Genomic DNA, 23,939 nt, shown 5'->3' with positions numbered 1-23,939 from the left:
TGGCTGGGAACGTCGTACAAGAGTGAGGAACGCGCTAGGACGCCGCCGGCCGTGGACGCCAAGCCAGTTCTTTCAGAGCCTGGCATTTTATAGCCATCATCTAAGTGTTAAAGAATACCCCATTGTGCTACTCGGAGCGGGCACCGAAGCCTCTTTCGCGAGTACGTAGCGAAGGGATCAGTTTACCATTTTGTAGCCAAATTCAACGTGGCAAATCCCCAATATAGTTAAACCCCGACATAGTAAAACCCACCACAGCACCAGCTTCGCTGGACTTGCCTCTTCACAGGGAGGAAGGGCTCTGACTTTTCTGGAGACCTTGATAGTTGGACGTGAATGAGCGGGTAAGCTGACGGTGGTCTTCTGAATGCTGTAAGACCTGTAAGACTATAAGAGCAGCTGTAAAACTTGTAAGAGCAACTAGGCTGAATTTGGTGTAGTCCGGGCGGTAAAGTACAATTGTGTGATGTGTGGAGGATAGTTCATTGCCATATAAAATCAAAAATGGTGAAAAGCTTTTGGTGGACTTAGTCGCGGGGTTAAATGGGTACATCAAAAAGGAGAGAATGACGTCCGAATTGGAATGATTGGAATCAATTTACATCGCGAACATTCCGTTTGGAGATTGGCCTGAGGGTGGTAGGCAGTAGATCTGCAGTCCACAGTACGCCACGAGCGGAGTTGATATTGAATGACGGTGACAAAAACACACGACTTCTACTACTCAATCATTACGGTAGCGCTCCACGATGGAGAACAAAATGGGTTAAGATGAAGGCGAGTTGACTGGCACCAGTCGGAGGGTCTACAGCTGTTTTTGAGCATCGTGTTCAATCGTCCAACGCGACAATTTTCCAGCTATTGCGAGTAACAGAGCACCGAAGTGGTCCATATAGGTCAATTTTAACACGGACAAAAGGGCAGGCAGGAGATGGTAAAGGCTGCAGCGAACCACGCGTATGGTGAAACGCGTTCCATCGTTAACATTTGGGACACGACGGAATGTATCTATGGAGAAAAGTATACATCCCCCGCCAGTATAGTAGTATTGGCAGAGCCGCTGATACGTTTTCAGCCCGCCAGAGGGATTCCTTTAGGGAAGTCAACCAACAGTTGTGCTCATGGGTCACCATGTTGAAAGCCTTGCCGCACAAACAGGAATTCCAATTTTCTAGCGTCCACACAATTGCAAACACCCATTTCGGTGCTCGAGTAACTCGCTTTCCCCTTGGTGAGGCAGCGGCTTGCATAGGCAGCAACATTCTCAGGGAAGCTGGGCTTACGTTACCAGAGAACAGCACCAAGACCGACCCCGCTGGCATCCGTATGTATTTCGGGTGGCGTAGTCAAGTCACAGTGTCATGGTACTGGTGGTGAAGTATGTAGACGGCCCAGTGTCTTAAAGACTTCGTCGCAGGCCTGTGTTCAGTGAGAATGGTAGCCAACGTCAGCCAGCAACTTTGTAAGTGGTGACATATTGGAGGCCAAACTTCGGACAAAGTGACGAAAATATCAGCACAAGCCCACAATGCTTCGAAATTTTTTGACAGCATCGACGGCTTGTGAAACTCGTGAATAGCACGCAGTGTTTCAGGGTATCAGATAATTCTGTCTTTTGAGATGTCGTGACCAAGTATGACCAGTCAGTGAGCCCTGAAGTGATACTTCTAAAGACTAAGCTGAAGGCGTGTGTTTGTAAGGCAGCGGAGAATAGTGCGTAGAGGGGCGAGATGTCTTGTAAAATCAGGGGTGATAACGGTGATACCACCAACATATCTTCGAGGTGAGGCTGCGTAGAATGCTGCCCATCTGTTCATCATTCATTCGATTGTGGCGGGCGCCTTGCAAAGTCCTAATGACATGTCTGCAAATTAGTGCAGGCCATCTCGAGTAAAGGACACTTTTTAGGACGATCATTGGGCATTGGGAATCGCAAGTCCAGGAAGAAAAGTGCAGCACCTTCTAGACATTTAAGGACTTCGTTTATTCGGCCAAAAAGATAAACATATTGTTACGCTGCGCGGTGGAGACGAAGAAGAGGAGATTGAATAGCTGCGCGTGCATTATAACATGGCTGACTGCCTGCGATCTCGTCTCTACGCCCCCTCGATCATCTTGTAAAGAAACCCATCTCATCCGTAAGAACTTTGGTAGAGGGTGCGGGGTAATCAATCTGGACAACCTCGTTCTACGCACCCTCCGACGAAGTCGGCGCTAGGTCGGACTGCCGCCTGAAGACACGGACATGAACGAACCGCAAGCAGCTGGCGCCAGCCATGACACAAGCATGCAAGATGATAGTGAGCGCCCAAGGCAAGTCATCTGCTGGATTCCTCAGAAAGAACCACGCACCTGATCTAAGACGTCACTGCCGTGCTTTTGAGGCGCTGAAGGCGCGACGAGTATTGCCAAAATTTGGTATACTTGACAACGTCACCATGGTCGCAAGTGTGGACATCTCCACCTCCCACGACATCGCTTTGTTGGTACGTAAAATTGTTAAGGAAGAGCTGGCGCCCTTTCAGGCACAAGGTGGAGGAAGAAACGGAGGACGGGAGGACCCGCACTGCACACTAGACGCACGCTCTAATGAACAGCCGGTACTTTGCCAACTGCAGACTAACAGCGAAAATCGGCCCTTGCTTGATGAACGTGTCCGCGTCGACACGACGGAGTTCCGGCATCCTTCGCGTAACATCGAACGCCGTCAGGCCGCACCACCCTAACGCCTTTCACCCCGATACAACCAGCCTCAGACTCCATTCTATGACAACCCTGTGTACCGCAAGCTACCTATTTGCTTTAGCTGCGGAATCCGTGAACATATCGCCAGGTATTGTCGCAGACGGCAGCAGCACGTTTCGGCAATTCCTGAGTATTCATCTGGCGGGCACTAAAGTACTCCGTGGCAAACTCATGGAAGCCATGGTTAGAGACCGCCTCTCTCCGTACCTCGAAAGTAAGGGATACTTCGCGGATACCATGTTTGGTTTTAGGCCACATATGTCTGCACAAGACGTCCTCCTTCAACTAAATCGAGACATCATCCAACCCACCTATTCGACACACAATGACAGGGCAATTCTTGCTCTCGACCTTAAAGGTGCGTTAGTTAATGTTAAACATGAGATCATTCTGACCAACTTAAGCCACACTCATTGCGGTAGGAAAACCTTTGCATATATCAGAGACTTCCTCTCAGATAGGCTGGCGATTCTCCGCATAGATGATGAGGAGCATGGACCCTTTAAAATGGGTACTCGAGGGACCCCGCAAGGGGCGGTCATCTCCCCGTTACTATTTAATATAGCTATGATGAATCTCCCGCAGGTTTTGGCACAGGTAGAGGGGGTACATCACGCACTATACGCCGATGATGTCACAATTTGGGCAAATCAGGGCAGTATAGGCGAAATGGAAGACCGTCTCCAGCAGGCCGCCTCCATGGTGGACGCCTACGCGACTCAATGCGGATTGCAGTGCGCTACAGCTAAATCCGAACTCCTACATATCCGAGCAAACGTAAAAGACAGAACGACCCTGGACTTGACTCTATCAGGGGGTTCCATTCGGGTGGTCTCTGAGATCCGAATCTTAGGCCTTCTCATAAATAACAGAACAAAAAACGGAACTACGTTGGACAAGTTAAGCAAAGTAGGGGAACAGGTAGGACGTATGATCCGCCGAGTCTCAAACAAACGCGGGGGGTTACGAGGTAGGGACGCGCTTCGGCTCGCCCACGCCTTTGTAACCAGCAGGATTCTTTACTCAACTCCGTATTTAAGAATGACTAAACACGACGAGAACAGGGCTGATGTAATCCTCAGGAAAGTAACCAAACGCGCCTTAGACCTGCCCATCAGCACTTCCAATCAGAAACTATCTGCCTTGGGGGTTCTTAACTCTATTCAGGAGCTCAGGGAGGCGCACCTCACAAATCAATTCACACGGCTTATGCAGACCGCCCCGGGGCGTCGCCTGCTGGAACGCCTGTGCATTCAACACAACTGCGAACCTGAACACACGGAGCGCATCCCAGAGCTGTGGCGCACCAAACTCTGGGTGCCCCCCCTCCCTCGTAATATGACGAAAGAAACACATGAAGGACGAAGACAGGCGCGTGCCAAAGCGCAAGAAAGACAGCTTGGCTCCCGTACTGGGGTTTACTATGTGGATGTAGCCGGACCTTCGCCCAGGGGATATTACACGGCGGCGGTTGTACATCAGGGAACTCAGGTGGACGGACTCTCATTTAGAGCCGCGAATATAAACCAAGCAGAGGAAGTCGCTGTCGCCTTGGCGGCTGCACACCCTCAGTCCAAATGCATATTCACAGACTCTCGAAGGGCTTGTGAAAACTACTTGGCAGGGGAAATCTCTCCACTAGCCAACAAAATTCTGAGACTCTGCATCAGGGATCGGGATCCCGCACCAAAACGAATAATCTGGACTCCAGGCCATCAGGGCCTTCGAGGTAATGAAGCTGCAGACGCAGCAGCCCGCGCACTTATTCCCCGGGAACCTCCCTGTTGCCCTAAACAGGCTGAATGTCCTACTCCCCTACTACGGTTCAGTGCAATTCGACATTACTTCTGCGAGCAGCGCCGGGTGTACCCCCCTCCGGCAAAAGGCCTATCCAAAACTGAAGAACGCGTCCTACGGCGCATCCAAACTAATACGTTGCTCTGCCCAGCTATAGTAAAGCATTTCGATCCCAAAATCAATGGGCAATGCCAACACTGTGGTAATTTGGGAGATCTGTATCACATGGTCTGGGCCTGCTAACAGAATCCCAATCTATCCCCTATTCCCCACCCAACTCGAGAGGACTGGGAGGCGACCGTGCTCAACAGCTCCGGACTAGAGAAACAACGAGCTCTGGTCCAACGGGCTCGAGTGGCGGCTTCGACCAATGACGTCCCGGACTAAGGATGACACCTAGTTTCATGGAGCTCACGGGCTTCACCCTCTCTCTTTGTTCAATAAAATTTTTCACCACCACCACCGTGGCAGACCGCTGCGCCTCTTCACCGACATCCGCGTGAACATGTATCCCGGCGTGAGTCTCCAGCTTCCGACCGCAGTCTTACTTCACCCCCGACCGGCTTTCGCCGCTCGCCATCGCCTCGCCGTCGCTCACTTTCACCCCCACTCCAGCTGGGAAACTAGCTGGTGCGACCGATGGAGGGGAGGTCGCGGGATGGTCACGTAGTCCTTCACCTGTCGCCATTCTCAAAAGCAAAGTGTGTGTCTGTGTTGATGGTTTAAGTACTGATGCCTTAGTGAATACCGGTGCTACAGTTTCAGGGATGAGTGTTTTGTTTAAAAATCATCTTGGACAGAAGGTTATGTTCGCGTGGGACCGAAATACTACTTTTCGAGGAGTTGAGGGTGAAACCCTGCAGCCCGTTGGTGTTTGCTCTGCTTTTGTGAGTGTTGGTGGACAAGATTTTCCAACTGAATTTATTGTTTTGGAATACACGACTCATAAAATCATCTTTGGGATTGACTTTCTTGGTGAATGTGGGGCATTGTTAGATTGTGGGGCTGGCGAAACTTCTCTTCAAAGTTGCGCGATATCATCAATACCAGAAGTAACTGACGTGGACACGCAGGGAGTTTTTTATGTGTCCCATAATAACCTTTTACCGGCTCAAGCTGCGGCATTTGTTCCAGTGATTTCCACGCATGGCCCTCCGCATCGCTGTCATGGTTTAATTGAGTCATACTCCACTACCATTTTGAAGAAAAATATCCTGGTTCCTCAATCCATTATAAAATGCGTAGATGGTCGTGCTCACGTATGGTAGCAAGTTTTATGGCCGACTGTTCTCAAGCTGGACACCGAGGCGACTGTCTCTGTTGATGCTGTTGACGCTTCTACCGACGCGAGCGCAGCAACTCGCGTCTACACCTTCAAGTTATCCCGGATGACAAACAAGTCACTATCCTCTTCTGAGCAGACAGAATTGCAAAAGGTGCTCGCACGCGATGCGCCAGTATTCGATTTCGCGCAGAACGAGCGTCCAATTTCGCTTCCTGACTCACGAGCGCAACACCGCATAAACATGGGCCACGCGACGCCTATTCGTCGGAAGCCGTACCGCGCCTCTCCTGCAGAACGAAAAGTAATCGACGATGAAGTTCAAGAAATGCTACGTAAAGGTGTTGTCCAGGAGTCTTGCAGTCCCTGGGCAGCTCAACTGATACCAGTTAAGAAAAAGGACAATTCTTGGAGGTTCTGCTTTGATTATCGAAGACTTAAAGCCGCCACAAAGAAGGACGTATGCCCTCTGCCACGCATCAACGATGCTATCGATTGCCTTCATGCAGCCTCCTACTTCTCCTCCGTTGACTTACGATCGGGATACTGGCAAATACCGATGTACCCGACTGATAAGGAAAAAAAAAACTACCTTTGTGACCCCAGACGCACTCTTCGAGTTTAATGTCATGCCTTTCGGTTTATGCAACGCGCCAGAAACTTTTGAAAGGTTTATGGACACAGTGATACGCGGCTTAAAATGGGAGATCTGCATATTATATCTCGATGATGTAATCATTTTTGGAGAAACACTCGAGGAGCACAATCAGCGACTTGGCGTCGTACTGGACCGCATACAAAATGCAGGACTGCTTTTAAACTCAAAGAAGTGTCACTTCGGTGAGCGCCAAACTCTCGTTCTCGGTTTTCTCGTCGACAAAGATGGTATGCGACCTTACCCTGAAAAGATTGCTGCAGTGCGCGATTTCCGCCAACCGAAGACAGCGAAGAACCTCCGAAGTTTTCAGGGCCTGTGTTCGTATTTCCGCCGGTTTATTCAGAATTTCGCCCAACTTGCTCATCCATTCACGTGCCTCCTTCATAAAGACATTTCGTACGTATGGACTAGAGAGTGCGAGGACGCATTCCGTCAGCTGGAGTACTTACTAACCTCTGGGCCGGTCTTGCGCCATTTTGATCCCGAGGCCATGACTGAGCTACACACTGATGCTAGCGGTGTGGACGTCGCTGCCGTCCTCGTTCAACTTCATCATCGGCGCCAGCACGCCGTTGCGTACTCAAGTTGGACACTGACGAAAGCGGAGTGAAATTACTCTGTCACTGAATTGGAATGCCTGGCAGTAGTCTTCACCATCCAGAAGTGCGGCCATATCTGCACGGTCGCCATTTCCAGATAGTGACGGATCATCATTCCCTTTGCTGGCTTGTTAGACTGCAGGATTCTTCTGGGCAGCTGGCATGCTGGGCGTTACGCCTTCAGGAATACAACTTTTCTGTTGAGCAAAGGTATGAAGTAACAGCGAGTAATAAACAAAGACGAGAAAGGAACGAAGACCACAGGACAAGCGCTGACTGCCAACTGAATGTTTATGAACCAACTAGCCCTCATCAAGTTCTAACTTTTTTGTCGCCTACAAGTGCGGTCGGTGTCATAGCGATGCCGACTGCTTGTCTCGTCTTCTGTCGCCGCACTCCAATGCTAGTGACGACGACTTCGACGACTGTCTTGCCAGCATTACTGAGTTTCCTGACGTCAGTACCTTTAAACTGTGAACAATGTCGCGATCGTACACTAATACCCCTATTGGAGGCTGCCCGCACGCCAGATCAGACCACGCCATTCACGCTGTGTGACGGCCTGCTTTACAAAAAGAATTACTCTGCTGACAGCGCTTCGTTGCTTCTAGTCGTTCCCGAACGCCTGCGTACTGCGATTCTTTGCTCTATGCATGACGATATCACACCGAGTCCCTTGGGCTTTGCCCGCACGCTTCATTGATTACTCCAGCAAATTTATTCGCCGAAGTTATGGAAGAGCACAAGACAATACGTTGTCAGCTGTCCAGGTTGCCAATGTCATACGAAGCCGGCGACGTCTCCTGCAGGCTTTTTGAAACCAGTGAAACTTCGTGCTTTACCATTTGAAAAAGTTGGCATAGACTTGCTGGGCCCCTTTCCCAAGAGCTCTACCGGCCGCCGCTGGATTATTGTGTTCGTCGACTACTTGACGCGCTATACTGAGACTGCGGCGCTTACCTCTCCTACTTCCGCCGATTTGTCGTGCTTTCTCCTTCATTCTGTCATCCTGCGCCACGCCACTCCACGTGTTGTGATAAGTTACCGTGGACGGCAATTCACCTTCGACGTTGTTGAAGATCGGCTGCGCCTTTGCGGTTCTACTTATCGCCATTCAACGCCATGCCACCCGCAAACAAATGGCCTCACTGAACGCAAGAATCGTACTCATACCAACATGTTGTCACTGTACGTCTCGGCTGATCACAAAAATTGGGATTCCGTGCTGCCCTTCATCACGTTCGCATACAATACAGCCAAGCACGAAGTAACGGGGTATGCGCCTTTCTATCTCTTGTATGCTTGCAGTCCCCAAAGTTTCTAGGACACAATTTTGCCATTCACCCTGAACGAAGACACATCCAACACTTGTGTCGTGCTGAAGAAGTGCGTCGGCTTGCTCGCCTACGGACACTTCGCAAGTTTCAACCAAGGGCACTCGGCGACGACCTGTCATTTTCGCTCCAGGCAATCACGTTTTACTGTGGACACCTCTATACGGAAGAATGGTTCGTACCGCAAGTTTATTTCAACGTATAGCGGTCCATTCGTGATACTAAACCGATTAAGTGACGTCAGCTACGTCATAGCAAAACTGACCTCCAGTAATCGCCGGTCGTGGAAGACACAAGTGGTTCATGTGGCCCGCCTGAAGCCCTACCATCATAGGGTTCCCGAATGAAGCGGTACCAACCATGTGGCTCCTTAACTCGCTCGGCGAGCTTCGTCTGCGCCGGAAGAAAATGTTACGCTGCGCGGTGGAGCCGAAGAAGAGGAGATTGAAGAACTGCGCGTGCGTTAGAAGATGCCTGACTGCCTGCGATCTCGTCTCTACGCCCTTTCGATCATCTTGCAAATAAACCAATCTCATCCGTAAAAATATTTCCGAGCATTGCTCTTCGGGCAACGGTAGTCCGTGCAGAATGTAACCGAGCTCTCTTTATTTTAGGTCCGCCGTCGCGCCGTTGTAGCCACACTAGTACTCGCCGCTCCCGCTAGAGGCGCAGCTGTGTTCTCGTTCTCTTTCTCTCTGATTTCCCGACGCGCGCTCTCTCTCTCTCGTCCGTAGCTAGGAGCGCTGTGGTGCACAAGGGCGTTCGTTCCCGACGCGCGCTCTCTCTCTCTCATCCGTAGCTAAGGGCGCTGCGGTGCACAAGGGCGTTCATTCCCGACGCGCGCTCTCTTTCTCTCTCGTTCTCGACGCGCTCTCTCTCTCTCTCTCTCGTCCGTAGCTAGGGGCGCTGCGGTGCACAAAAGCATTCGTTCCCGACGCGCGCTCGCCTTATCTCTGGTCCGTAGCTCTGGTTTACCCGAATGATCCCCCGGTGCTTCGCCCACTCATCATCATTCACGTCGTGGATATGCGGTGATTGTTTGCACAATGCATGGGAGGGCAAAGGAATACAGGAAGATTTTATCATTCCGCGCTGAGGCACGTCGTCAACTTTATCCGTAATTACAAGTGACAGATGGTAGGGGCTGCAGCAAAGGGGTTTGAGTTCCTGCATCAAGAAGCTGCGCCAGTTGAGCCGAAGCGACATCGCGGTCGATGGAATGATAAAAAAATCAGACGGTACGAGGTTGAATGCAGGCTCAGAATTCAGTGCGTTCAGCTGAGGTATTGTGTAGGTCTCGCGCCGATCAATAGGCTCGGGAACATCACTGTCAACAGGCTGCATGTGGCCAAGCGCTTCACTAAGGTACAAATTGAGAGGGCATAAGGTTAGGCTGCAAATAAGTATTCCATTCACATGCTGTTGAAGCGCCAGAACAGGCAATGGCAGCGATATATGTTGGCGCGACTAAATACATCAGATGGCGTGAGCAGAGCGTTCCCGTAGGAAAGAGCAGTACAGTAAACGGAACAGTGATGGTGCGGTAGGATGGAAAGTCTGTATTGGCGGCGACGACAAGCTTGCCATCACTAGGAATGGCCACACCGGCTCAAGGCATGCCGCGAAATATAGTGAGCTCTACTTGAGCATGAGAGCAGTAAATAACAAGCTTGATGACTGGACAAAAAATCCCACCCAACGATCAGATCATGCGACCATAAAGCCAGCGCAAGAAACTCAATGCTGCATAGCACGTCTTGGATGAGCAACCTGGCTGTGCACGCAACAACAGGTTGAATGTTCTGATCACTCGCAGTATAGAGAGAAAGCTCTAAACGTGGCGTCGTTACCTTACCAATTTAGCGACATCGTTTGACTTATAATAGAAATAGTGGCACCAGTATCCTTGAGCGCAAGAGTTCGTACACCTTCAAGAAACACTTCAATAACATTGGTGGAGAACAAGCCAGGGCTTAGACAAGTAGACAATGACGCAGTTCGTGCCTGGGCAACTGTGGCAGTCAGTTTTCCGCCTGAATAGCACTGGGTCGGTGACGCATGGATAAAAGACAAGGGCGGCAGGGCGAGGGTGATCTACCAAAAGCGAAGGGCTGGACATTGAGAGTGTGCTGGGGGTGACGTGGGTAAACTTTAGGGCGCAGGTCTTGTCGCGTGCTTTATGGGGGCCGAAAGAAGTAAGCAGGCTATCTTGGTGCACTCGGCGGTCGCCGCGAATGGCCGGCAAGAGAAGCCGCAACAAGGCCCGGAATTCCGCAAGCGTAGCACATAGGACGGTTGTCTACACTGCGCCATGAATTTTCCTACTGTTGCTGTGTGCTAGACATAGCGTCGCTAGCGGTCAAATAGGTTGCTGAGGGGCGAAATCTAGTACACTATTTGTCTTTGCAACGGCATCCACTTGTGTAAGTGGGGCGGCGACAGGAGTCCACTGATAAGCATATGGCCCAGCCGCGGAGACGTGCTCCTGAATTACCTGCCGAATTGTCGGAGCCAGAGAGGGCGTAGGCACTTGCGTGGTTCGCAAACAGGATAGCTGGCGAGGAACTTCTTCACGCACAAGTTCCTTTCAAAGTTGATTTATTTGTGACAACAGCGTTGTGGTAGCCACCAGTTGGCCAAACCGTCGAGAGAATCGTCTAGTGCCATCGACAGCCGTCGAAGCTCTGGCACAAGTTCACGAGCTCTGCTCCGTGTACGGCTCCTTAGCCAGCAGCAGTGTTTAAGGTCATTGTTGCCTGTGCCTTTCGTTAGGTGCGTGATCTTGTCTCGTTCAATCACGGAAGGATTTACGCGCTTGCAAAAACCAATGATGTCTTCTATATAGCTCGTAGAATGTTTTCCCTGCTGGTCCGCACGAGCACGTAGGCGCTGCTCGACACGAAGCTTGTACATACATTGCAGGGCTGCCAAATACAGGGCTGTCACTTTTAGTTATGGAGTAAAACGTTTACGATGTGCGTAAGGTAGAACAGGGCATTGTTCAGTTTCGCAGAGTTATCCAACTCGTGCTTGTTCGGACTTTAAAAGGATGACAGCCAATCTGCGACCTCATGGTTTTCGGTGCCACTAAAGAAAACCGGATCGCGTTGGCGAAGCACGCTAGATGCGATGACCATTGTAGATTGGGCCGTATCTTACTCTGTGGCCCCGTCAGAGAACGTTGGAGCAGTGTGTAGCGTCGGGCGTCGGAGTTCTGGGCTTGAAGGTTACCCAGCAACTCCACAATTTTGATATGGAGATTTGTTGACGGGAATTGGTAGGCCAAAACCAAACACTGCATGAAGAGAATAACAGTGTCGGTATAGAGGGTGTTTCACGTAACTTGAACCAAGGTTTTTAAAAAGTGGTGCACCGCAGCTGAATGCAACCAGCGACATATGTGGTACTCCTCAAATAATATTGTATACCGCTGAAATAGGTAACTAACTAAGATTAAATATGCATTTTTTAATATTCACTTTAAGGCCAAGTGCGTATCGTTACGTCGTAGACGGGATTTAGAAACAACCGATCCATTTTTTTTTTTTGTGGCAACATACATGCTGCATGGAGATTTTTCCCCGTATATATTTTTAAAAAAGCGCGTGAAATATGAAATAAAGCCACGTGACTGCGCGCATGCGCTATCGTATTGCAGTACTCTCAACCGTGCTTCGAGCGAAAGAACCCTGTGGCGAAGTGACCGGTGGTGGCTCCAGTCATCGGCCTCACAGTGTGCAAGCATCTTCCACGGCGGCACGCCAAAAAGATGGGTCACCGTCTTTAATAACCAGTTCTTTCGCTCGAAGCACAGTTGAGATTGCTGGAATACGATAACGCATGAGCGAAGTCACGTTGTTGTTTTTTTCATATTTCACAGGCTTTCTTTAAACGCTGAAAAATATCACCACGCAGCATGTACGTTGCCACACAAAAAAATATTAAACCGCTCGTTTCTGAATCCCCTCTACAACTTAACGAAATGCACTTGGCTCCGAAGTGAATATTAAAATTTTGAATAACTTATTTGAGGTAATAAATAATTTAATAAATAAACGGAATATAAACAATATTTTCAGGAGTGCCCCGTGACGGCAAACCATATGTCGTTGGTTTCACCTAGCTGTGGTTAACCCCCTTTTTAAACACTTGGTTGAAATTACGTGAAACAACCTGAATAAACATAACGGTATAAAATCTATATGTATATATATACATATATATTTATATATATACAGCTATCAAGATTCAAGATTTAAAAATGTGCGAATACCACGTAGCTGGACAGCATCAAGGAAATGTTTGCTGTCGCCTGGAGATACTCAGATTATTTCTTGCATCCAGCCTAATTAGCTAATTAGTCTTAATTTTTTAATCAATTCCTCAAAAATAACTAGATAAAAAGCGCCAATGAGCAAATAAAGTTTTTTTTTCCGAGCGTGAAAGATGCCCGCGAATACACGCAAAGTGCCTGGAGCGTGCAGTCACGCGGCACTTATACGTCTATTCGCGGGCGCGCTTGGAAAAACACTTTTATTGAGCACGCAACAGAAAGCGGTATCGGGAGTTTTTTTATGTTGTTCTACAATTTTCTCATTGACACTTTTCATATCAGTATAAGATTTGAGAAGTTGATTACATTGTAAGGCTAATTAATTATTTAGGCGTAATGCAAAGAATATTCTGCGTATCTCCAATCGATGGCAAACAGTACCTTGGTTCCGTCCAGCTACGTGGTAGTTCGATATTTTGAAATCTTGGTGCGTGATATTGAGGACACCATGTATATCTAACTAGCTAAATATCTATATATCTCTCTGTCTATATATATATATATATATATATATATATATATATATATATATATATATATATATATAATCAGGTTGCTAGCTTCACCCCGCGCACCTGCACGCAGATATTAGGATATGGGACATGTCCCCTTTTTTTCTTTCTTTGCAGGACGCGCTACGTTTCGGCACGAGTTCACTGTACATCGTTGCTACAACATCGGTGCTAGCGGCACTTTTGGCGACACTCCTGCGCCGCCATTTAGCCAAGGACCGCTCTCGCAGGGCCCCGCCAGGTCCTGTCGGTTGGCCTGTGCTTGGAAAATTGAACTTCTCGTCCACCCGCATTCCCTTCGAGCAGTCTGTTCAGTGGTCGAAAAAATACGGCCCCATTGTCGGGTAAAGTATGAGTCACATGTTTTAGAGCGTGGTAATTCACGATTTTTTAAGGAAAATTTTACTTTGACACAACAATGCAGTGTTGCCATAAGGAAAGAATATTATTTAAATCATTACCAATTAAGGCAAACGAATAGACATATATAAAATATTTTGGTCCCTCACTTCATACGCTTAAGCGCGCATCATGCTGAAGGTATACATAGGTTGCAGGGACGTGACGTCATCGTGGACGCCATATTGGGGTACCAGTAGGTCGAGAAGGGGCGTAAGCAAGGAACATGACAGCATGACAGCAACAAAAAGCGCGTCTTGCGTCGAACGTCAGAGCGATAACAATAATAAACCGGTGAAACAGCAACAAAACGAGCGTCTTGCGTCAAACGTCAGAGCGATAACAATGATAAACCAGTCAAAAACAATCACTGTAAACAAGCAAAACAGTTTTTGCGTGAAAATACGTTGCACTGACGTCATCGTAGTCGCCATCTTAGGGTACTAGCGCGGTGAGATATGGCTGCGTGACGTAACATGAATACTATCTATATGCGAAGTTCCTGGGAAGTGTGCATTCGTGAGCGCATTACCGCCTCCTTCGAGCTGTCTCGTAACAAGTTTCATGGGGGCAAGCGCCGCACACTGCTGTTTGTCGCTATCGCTTCGCAGTGCCTTATTACTCGCAAGATGTCGCTTAACGACGCCTTTCAGTGATACGCCACAAAACTAAGGAAGTAGCGCCGTTCTACCATTGTAAGCACCTTGAATTTCTCTCCTTTCCACAGACACGTGCACGGGCAGTGTAGAAATATTTGCACCTTGTTTTAATTTTAGTCTACTTTAAAAATATGGTGTGTAAGCATTAAAACAAATTAGTCCTAAACTTCCAGAGAGAGAGAGAAAGAAAGGGAAAGAAAGACAAGGAGGTTAGCCAGTGTAAATACCGGCTGACTACCTTGTGCTAGGGAAAGGGGATTAAAAGGTGATTGAAGAAACAAATAAATAAATTGTCGCTGTTTCACCCGAAAGGCGAAGCATCAATTGCGATAGCAAATTAGTAGAGAGCTATACGTAGTAAGGATAGTGCCAAGGTGTTTATTGACAGGATTGAGAGGTCGAACTCGGTGCGGCAGTCAGAACCCTGCGAGCAGTCAGGACAAGCCCCGTGCGTAAAAGCGCTGATGATGCGCCTGACTGACCGGCACTTCGTCGTATTTGATACACCGGAGATGCACCTGGCTAACCGGCACTTCTTCGTTACATTTGTCCCCCGTAGAAAAAGACGCCACCCTGGCGATCTAAGCATACGGTAACATAGAGGGATCGTAGAAGGGCTTGAGCAGATCTACGTGAACAGTTTCACGACCGCGACGGCGCTGATCAGAAGACTGTGACACAGGCTCGACGACATAATTCACGGGGGAAGTTTGTGCAATTGCACGGTAAGGTTCATGATATCTTGGGAGCAGCTTAGAAGAAAGGCCGGGAGCTAAAGGTGGAACCCACAACCAAATCAATGAATCGGAAGGGAAGCTTGGGGGATCAGAGCCACCACGACGAAGCTTCTGTTGTGTCTTATCTGCGGTGGTAAGACAACGGGCGAATTGTCTGCTGTTACGTATTCGGCGGCTCGACGCCGAGGGCGGCAGGACGACCGGCCCAAGGAACAGACGACCCACGCAGTGCCAGGAAGACAATCACCTTTATTCTTCCAGCGACGCGCTTTTTGTGCGCTACGTAGCCAATCAGGGTGTGGCAAAAATAAAAAGAAAAGATATCGCGGCAAGCGGGGCAATCTTATCTGCAGGCCCCAATGTAGAGTGCGACGAGCACCGCGAATGTTACACTGCATTCTTCCGCATGCTGCGCAGCTTGAGAGACAGGAACACATTCCGATGAATCAGGCTGGTAGGGTAGCATGGTATCGATGGTGCAGGAAGGTTCACGACCGTACAGTAAGAAAAACGGAGAAAAACCAGTGGTAGCTTGAGTGGCAGTATTATAGGCGAACGTGACGAACGGAAGCACAGCGTTCCAGTTGGAATGGTTGGACGCGACGTACATGGCGAGCATGTCGCCAAGAGCACGGTTGAAACGCTCCGTCAGCCCGTTCGTCTGTGGATGGTATGCGCTAGTGGTCCTGTGGATGATGTGACACTCCTTCAGAAGCGACGTCACGACTTCAGATAGAAATACGTGGCCTCGATCACTGAGAAGTTCCTGAGGGGCTATGTGACGAAGAAGATGCCGCAGTATGAAGGATGCAACATCTTGGGCAGTGGCAGATGGAAGTGCAGCGGTTTCTGCATAGCGTGTGAGGTGATCCACTGCAACGATAATCCAGCGGTTACCAGCGCCAGTAGAAGGAAGCGGACCGCAAAGGTCGATTTCGACCCGATGAAAAGGCTGGGATGGGCAAGGAAGCGGCTGCAAGGGTGCGGCAGTGGAAGTAGGGACCGACTTTCGGCGCTGGCAGTCGAGGCAGCAGCGGACGTACTTGCGAACGAACTTGTACATGCCAGGCCAGTAATACCGGAGCCTAAGGCGGGTGTAGGTCTTTAACACGCCACCGTGTGCACATTGGGGATCAGTGTGAAACGATGCGCATAAATCAGCCCGAAGATGACGTGGTATCACTAGGAGCCATTTCCGACCCTCGGGGAGATAATTGCGACGGTAGAGGAGTTGGTCACGAATAACAAAATGATGCGACTGCCGCCGTAGAGTCTTATAGACGCCGTAACAGTGGTAGGATCAGAGAGAAACTCCAAAAGCGAAGAAATCCACGGGTCTTTGCTGTGCTCAGAGCGCATGTCATCGATGGCAAGTGCTGAGAGGATAAAGTTGAGTGGGCAAAGACTGTGAGGATCAGGGTCAGGTGATATTGGCGAGCGGAAGAGAGCATCGGCATCGGTGTGCTTGCGTCCAGAGCGGTACACAACCCGGATGTCGTACTCTTGCAAACGGAGTGCCCAGCGTGCGAGGCAGTCAGAGGGGTCGTTCAATGAGGAGAGCCAGCACAGCGCATGGTGGTCCGTTACAACATCAAATTGGCGGCCGTATAAATAAGGTCGAAATTTCGTAAGGGCCCAGAGTATGGCTAAACACTCCTTTTCTGTAACAGAGCAGTTTAGCTACGACTTTGTCAGCGTGCGGCTAGCATAAGCAACGACGTATTCCTCGAGACCCCTTTTGCGTTGGGCAAGAACCGCCCCAAGGCCGACTCCACTAGCATCTGTATGGACTTCAGTTGGGGCATCGGGGTCAAAATGCCGCAGAATAGGAGGAGAGGTGAGAAGATGGCGAAGGGTCGTGAATCCGTCATCGCATGCTTTCGACCAGACGGATAGGGCGTTGTCTCCAGCCAGCAGTTGAGTCAAAGGGGCGATTATCATGGCGAAGTTCTTCACAAAGCGGCGAAAATAGGAGCAGAGGCCGACGAAACTAAGAATTGTATTCAGATTAGTGGGCTTGGGAATTTCGGCAACTGCACGGAGTTTTGCAGGATCCGGAAGCACGCCTTCTTTGGATACGACGTGGCCCAAGATGCTAAGCTTACGAGCAGCAAAGAAGCATTTTTGATGTTAAGTTGCAGGCAAGCCTTAGTCAGACAGCTTGATACCTCCCTTAGTCGTTGGAGGTTAGTCGAGGAATCAGGTGAGAAGACAACGACATCATCTAGGTAGCACAAACACGTGTGCCACTTGAGACCGCGCAAGATACTGTCCATCATACGCTCGAACGTAGCGGGCACATTACATAGGCCGAATGGCGTGACATTAAATTCGTATAATCCGTCCGGTGTAACGAAGGCAGTTTTGGAGCGGTCAGCCTCTGCCATGGGGACTTGCCAATATCCAGACCGCAAGTCCAAAGAAGAAAAGAACTTGGCACCTTGCAAACAGTCAAGAGCATCGTCTAAGCGCGGTAGGGGATATACGTCTTTGCGCGTAATTTTGTTAAGACGTGTGTAATCAACGCAGAAGCGAATAGAACCATTTTTTACGAGGACAATAGGGGATGCCCACGGGCTATGGGATGGCTGAATCACGCCACGCCAAAGCATATCGCTCACTTGTTCGTCGATGACGCGGCGTTCAGAAGCTGAGGCACGGTATGGACGCTGCCGGAGTGGGGCGTGCGAACCGGTGTCGATGCTGTGCGACACTACATGTGGTGGTGCGGCCGAGAGAATGTTGATGGCAGTCGAAGGAGGCGGTAAATTCGAGTAGCAGGCTGACAAGTTGCGCGCGTTGTGTGGTTGTCAAATCACCGGAGATTGACGGATGGAAGCACTCCAACGGCGGTCGAGTCGCATTGTCGGGCGCGGCGAGGGATGTAGAATGTGCGGCGTCGGGAGCATCGAAGAGCATTGAAGAATCCACAATTTGAGCGTAACCGAGGCACTCTCCGCGATGCAAAGTAACCGGCAGAAAAGACTCATTGCACACACACATCACACCACGGCCAGCATTGATGGCGATGACGGCAAAGGGCAACGGAACGGAACGGCGACGGGCGAACAAATCACATGGCGTGAATAAGACGGTTGCGTCACGTGCAGATACGCAATATACAGAGACGACGGCGGCAGACTGAGGAGGGATATCGGTAACTTAGGCCACAAGCATTTTTGTAGGCGTCACAGGATCTTGGTCCAAGGCGGCAGCGGAAGGAAAAGACAACTCCACCTCGGCGCGGGCGCAGTCAATGATGGCATTGTTAGACGAAAGGAAATCCCAACCTAGAATGACATCATGGAAGCAGGACGGCGGGACAACGAACTCAATGACGTGAAGAGATTCCGCGATTACAACACGTGCAGTGCAGGCTCCCAAAGGTTCGACAGGCTGTGCGCTCGCAGTACTCAAATACAGTCCGGAAAGCGACGTCGTTACTTTTCCTATCCGTCGGCAAAGTCCTGCGCGTAACACCGAGATTGCTGCGCCCGTATCGACCAGTGCAACTGTTGGAATTCCTTCGACGTATACCTCAATTATGTTGCAGAGGTGATTTCGAGGCCTTAGGTAAAGTCGCCTTTCAGGTGAAACTGCGACTTTTTTATATAAAAACGTTGTCGCAGTTTCACCTGAAAGGCGAACCATCAATTGCGATAGCAAATTTGTAGAGAGCTATACGGAGTAATGATATTAGCTTTATCAGCTGTATAAACTTGGACATGCAGCAGCACCGGCAACACGCAGAACTATTGTCGACGCCGTCGGCGTTTTGCCCGCGTTCGCTCAAAATGCGTGCGGCGTTGGTGACTGTTGCCGGAGCCTCTGATATAAATAGGCACTTGGTGCCGCAGCTAAACGTTGCCTCCCTTCCCTTCCAGCCCCCTCCCCCACGGCCTCTCGCGCGTCGGAAGAAGGCGCGTTTGCTCTACATATATAGTGATTGTAAAGGAGGAAAGAGACGCTTAATTCTGCAGCCCTTAAGCGAGCACGGCGCAGAACGCGCGTTTGTTCTCCGCCGTGCGTTCACTCCCCGTGAAAGCGCGCGCCCCTCGCTCCCTTTCACTCGCACATACAGCGTTCGGCGCGCGGCAACGATTTCATCTCCACTGACGTCATACGGAACCTCACGGCGACGCCGACGGCAGAAATCTGCTTTTGAGTGTCCATATAATTGCTATCGCAATAAAATGCACTTGGTGCCGCAGTTAAACGTCGCCTCCCCTCCCTCCCTCCCTCCCTCCCTCCCTCGCGTCCATCCACGGCCTTTCGCGCAACGGAAGAAGTCGCGTTTGCTGTATATATATGGTGACTGTAAACAAGAAAAGAGACGCTTAATTCTGCAGCCCTTCAGGGAGCACGGCGCAGAACGCGCGTTTCATCTCCGACGTGTGTTCGCTCCCCGTGAAAGCGCGCGTCCCTCGCGCCCTTTCACTCGCACATACAGCGTCCGGAGTGCGGCGAAGATTTCATCGCCGTTGACGTCATACGGAACCTCATGGCGATGGCGACGGCGACGACGACGCTGACGGCAGAAATCCGCTTTCGAGTGTCCATATAATTGCTATCGCAATAAAAAGAAGTGAAGTAAGAAAAATTCGCGCAATAACGCGACCCTACGTGCTACAACTTTCAAAGCCGGTCTGACAATTCCCAAGCCCTTAAGAACTTCAGCAGTGCACTGCAATTCCGCAGTGACCCGGTATCCGCTGGTAGATGATGTTGTGTTCCTTGTCGGTTGCGTGATGGTGAATTAGTCGGATGTCTGCGACTAATTGTGCGTTATGTCCGTGGTTGAAAGGGGACAGCAGGCACTGGAGAGCTGCCTTCGAGTCACAAAAAATTGACTATGACTGTGATGATTTGGGACCAATAATTTCGAAAGCAGCACGGATAGCTGCGACTCCTGCAGTCATCGATGATGTTATGTGAGACGTCTTGAATTGGATGGTGACAGATTTCACGGGAATTACCACTGCTCCAGCTGAACTTTTGGAGGAGACAGAACCGTCCGTGTAAACGTGATTGCATTCTCTGTGCTTTTCATGCATGAATGAAAGCACGGTTTGTTTGAGGGCGAATGACGAGATCTCCATTTTCTTTTTGATGCCGGGAATTACAAGAAGGGCTTAGATTGGATACAGGCACCACAGTGGTCGAGATGGTCGTGCTGCAGGCGTGAAGTTCGACTGTAAAGTTCCGTGGTTGGCGGCGATCATCCTGCTAAATGCTGAACGAGGTCGAACGGCAGGAAGGGAAGCGAGATGATGCGATGGAAGTCGGGTGAAGAGCCTGATGTGCATCCTTAAAACGTCGACTTGAATGTACGTATCGATGGGGTGGTCATGCGGTGGCTATTTATTGTTGCTGCCGTGGATGCACACCTGGGAAGGTCAAGTCATATTCGCAGAGTTTGAGCTTGCACAGACTGGAGGGTACGGAGGTTGGTCTCACCGGTCCCACTCAGTACATGTAAGCTATAGCGTAGGAGACCCTGGAAGAGTGCGTTATAGAGTTGGAGCATCACCCTCACAGATGCGCTCCATGACTTTCCCGCGAGAAATCTGAGGACATGGGTTACCATGGTCAGCTTCTATTTTAGGTAGGAGATATGAGGACTCCAGGAGAGGTCTCAATCGATTATTACTCCTAGAAAACGGTGCGTCTTCTCGTAGATGACATGCTGTCTATTAATTTTCTCAACGTATGGTCTCATTGCTTTGCGCATGAAAGCGACCATAGAGCACTTCTCTGATGGCACCTCCAAACCTCGTGCTCGAAGATAACATGACCTTACTGTGGCCGCTTTTTGGAGTCTGGCGCGCACCTGGGGACGCGTTACTCCTGATGACCAAATGCATATATCGTCCGGATAGATGGACATATGAACGGATTGCGGAAGGGAATGAACCAGGTTGATGAGCACTAGAATAAATAGAGTGGGGCTCAAGACCCCACCTTGTGGTACGCCAAGGTAGGTGTTGTGCTGCGATGTCACACCGTCCTCTGTTTGCACAAAGAATGATATGTCCTTCAAATAGCTGAGTATCCATCGAAAAACAAGGCCACCTAGACCGACATCGCCCAAAGCGTCCAGGATGGCTCGATGAGTTATGTTGTCATAAGCGCCTTTAACGTCCAGGAACATCGCCGCTCACAGTCTCTTTATGGTTTTTTTTGTGATGAACAGACGAGACAAGATCTATGACGTTGTCTATAGAACAACGTCCACGCAGGAAGCCTGCCATAGCGTCAGGGTATATCTCGTACTGTTCTAGATACCACTCCAGACGAGTCAGCACCATCCTCTCCATCACCTTTCCTAGACAACTGCCCAGAGCAATGGGACGATAAGACGCCACGTCTAGAGGTGTTTTGCCTGGTTTGAGCAGATCTCGAGGCACAAGGGGGCTGGACTTCCATGCAGCAGGAACCACTCCTTCACGCCACGAATTGTTGTACACGTCCAGAAGAGCATGCCGGGCTGTTTGACCGAGGTTGGCAAGAGCTGCGTACATCACCCCGTCAGGCCCAGGCGACGAGGAACGTCTGCACGCTGCCAATGCCGAACTCCTCGATGGAAAAAAGAATTGTCCATACGAGAATCCCTCGAGATGGGAACGTCATAGGAATCATGCGCGGTAAACGAGGACGGTTCGCCGGCAATCTTCAAACAGAAGTCCTCCGCTACGTCGATCATTCGGCGACCTTGGTAGAGAGCCAGGCATTTGAAGGGGTGGCGTTGTTGCGGCGATGTTCGAAGACCGCGCACCGTCCTCCATATATATTACAGGGGTTTATGTGGGTCAAGGGAATCGCAGAAAGTCTTCCACCTTAGAGACTGCAGTAAGTTGATCCGACGCTCTTTGTCAGTGGAGTCCCGTGAGATAAGGAAGACATAATCGAACACAATGACGAATTTTACATTCACAACTAGAGCGTAATCACGGAGGTATGCTTGTATTTACTGCCTGCAACAAATGCGCCTATTCATGATGTTTTCGAATGAATATAATGGAAAGCAGTAAACACGAATCTCCGAAGCAGCACATAATGCTGGCTGTATCAATATAATGAGCTATTATCGTTACTACATCGGATCTGTTTTCAAAGGGGCCCTGAGAGCTTTTCATCGAAGTGGAGAAATGCACTTGAAGTTAAAATATCTTATCTCAGATATCATCATATTCATCAGCCTATATTTATGTTCACCGCTGGACGAAGGCCTCTCCCTGCGATCTCCAATTAGCCATGTCTAGCACTAGCTAATTCCAACTTGCGCCTGCAAATTTCCTAGCTTCATCACCCCACCGAGTTTTCTGCCGTAGTCGATTGCGCTTCCCTTCTTTTGGTATCCATTCTGTAACTCTAATGGTCCACCGGTTATCCATCCTACGCACTACATGGCCTGCCGAGCTCCATTGTTTTCTCTTAATGTCAACTCGAATTTCGGCTATACCCGTTTTTTTCTCTCTGATCCACACCGCTCTCTTCCATTCTCTTAACGTTAGGCCAAACATGTTTCGTTCCATCGCTCTTTGTGCAGTCCTTAACTTGTTCTCGAGCGTTTTTGTTAACCTCCAAGTTTATGCCCCATATGTTAGCACCAGTAGATATACAATGCTTGTACACTTTTATTTTCAACGACAGTGGCAAACTCCCAGTCAGGATTTGGCAATGCCTGTCGTATGCACTCCAACACATTTTTATCCTTCTGTAATTTTCCTTCTCATGATCAGGGTCCCCTGTGAGTAATTGACCTAGATAAACATACTAATATACAGACTCTAGAGGCTGACTGGCAATCCTGAATTCTTGTTAATTCCCTTGCCAGGCTATTGAACATTGTCTTCTGCACATTAATCTTTAACCCCACTCTTACACTTTCTCGGTTAAGGTACTCAATCATTTGTTGTAATTCGTCCCCATTGTTGCTGAATAGGACAATGTCATCTGCAAACCGAAGGTTGCTGAGATATTCACCGTTGATCCTCACTCCTAAGCCTTCCCCGTCTAAGAGCTTGAAGACTTCTTCTAAGCAAGCAGTAAATAGCATTGGAGAGAGAGATTCAGACATACTTTACCGCAAAAAGTTCTTCAATGCGTTCAGCAGAAGCGGAGTTATTGGCAATCAAACAGGGCCTCACATTCTTCAATGCCTTGCACTGCGAAGGCTTCGGCGGAGCCGGGCGTGCCCACAACGCTCCTCCTACTGAAGGTCGCCGTGGCGCGCAGTTAGAATTTGATTTGGATGTGAACGCAGACGCCTCTACTTGCGATTGTGGTGCCTACGACTCGCTAAACATAAGACAAATGCGGTTGGCCTCAGCGAGCCGCAGTGCGCTTAGCCAGTGGACTAGTCGCGGCACCCCGCGGCGGCCGAGGTATATACGCTACGTACTAGACCGCAGCTACATTCAACTGTAGTGCGGCTGCGCAGCGTTCGCTCTGTGCACGACAGGGCTTGAGTGTGTGCTCGAGCTCACATGCACCAGTCTGACCGTGCTTCCCGGTGCAGACCGGCTTTGTCCTTCAGCAGCTTGACCGACGCATAGTCGACACATCAGACTTGCGCATTTTTGAAGTGCTGTCAATAAGTCTGCCAAAGTTTCTAACTAGGAGCGGCCACAGGGAGTGAGCGCGCGCTGCCAAACGTGCGTGTCATGTGACCTTACTTTTCGCGTGGATCGAGGCTAGTTGGGCGTTCAAAAGTAGTCGGAATTAGCGGGACCCGACCCCTACGACACAGATAAGCCGGGGGCCAAAGTTTCACTCGTACGCGGGGGGCTGCGGTCGAGCGTGAACGGACGACATTGAACTTCTTCCGAAAGTACGGACTTGTTATCGAATTTCGAAAGCAGATTTTCGCCTACTCCAGCCT

At 49.7% G+C, this 23,939-nt stretch overlaps 1 protein-coding gene across 1 annotated transcript in view; it reads left to right on the top strand.

Moving 5' to 3' along the window:
• Positions 1-23,939, top strand: part of LOC119450385 (cytochrome P450 2H2) — a 72,772-nt gene that overhangs the window by 4,987 nt on the left and 43,846 nt on the right. Inside the window, exon 2 of the mRNA XM_037713821.2 lies at positions 13,378-13,604. Coding sequence (XP_037569749.1) covers positions 13,378-13,604 — 227 coding nt within the window. The remainder of the gene's footprint in view (positions 1-13,377; positions 13,605-23,939) is intronic.

Source organism: Dermacentor silvarum, chromosome 4, assembly GCF_013339745.2.
Source record: "Dermacentor silvarum isolate Dsil-2018 chromosome 4, BIME_Dsil_1.4, whole genome shotgun sequence".
NCBI classification, from domain to species: Eukaryota; Metazoa; Arthropoda; class Arachnida; order Ixodida; family Ixodidae; genus Dermacentor; species Dermacentor silvarum.
This window is presented reverse-complemented; position numbering and strand designations above follow the sequence as displayed.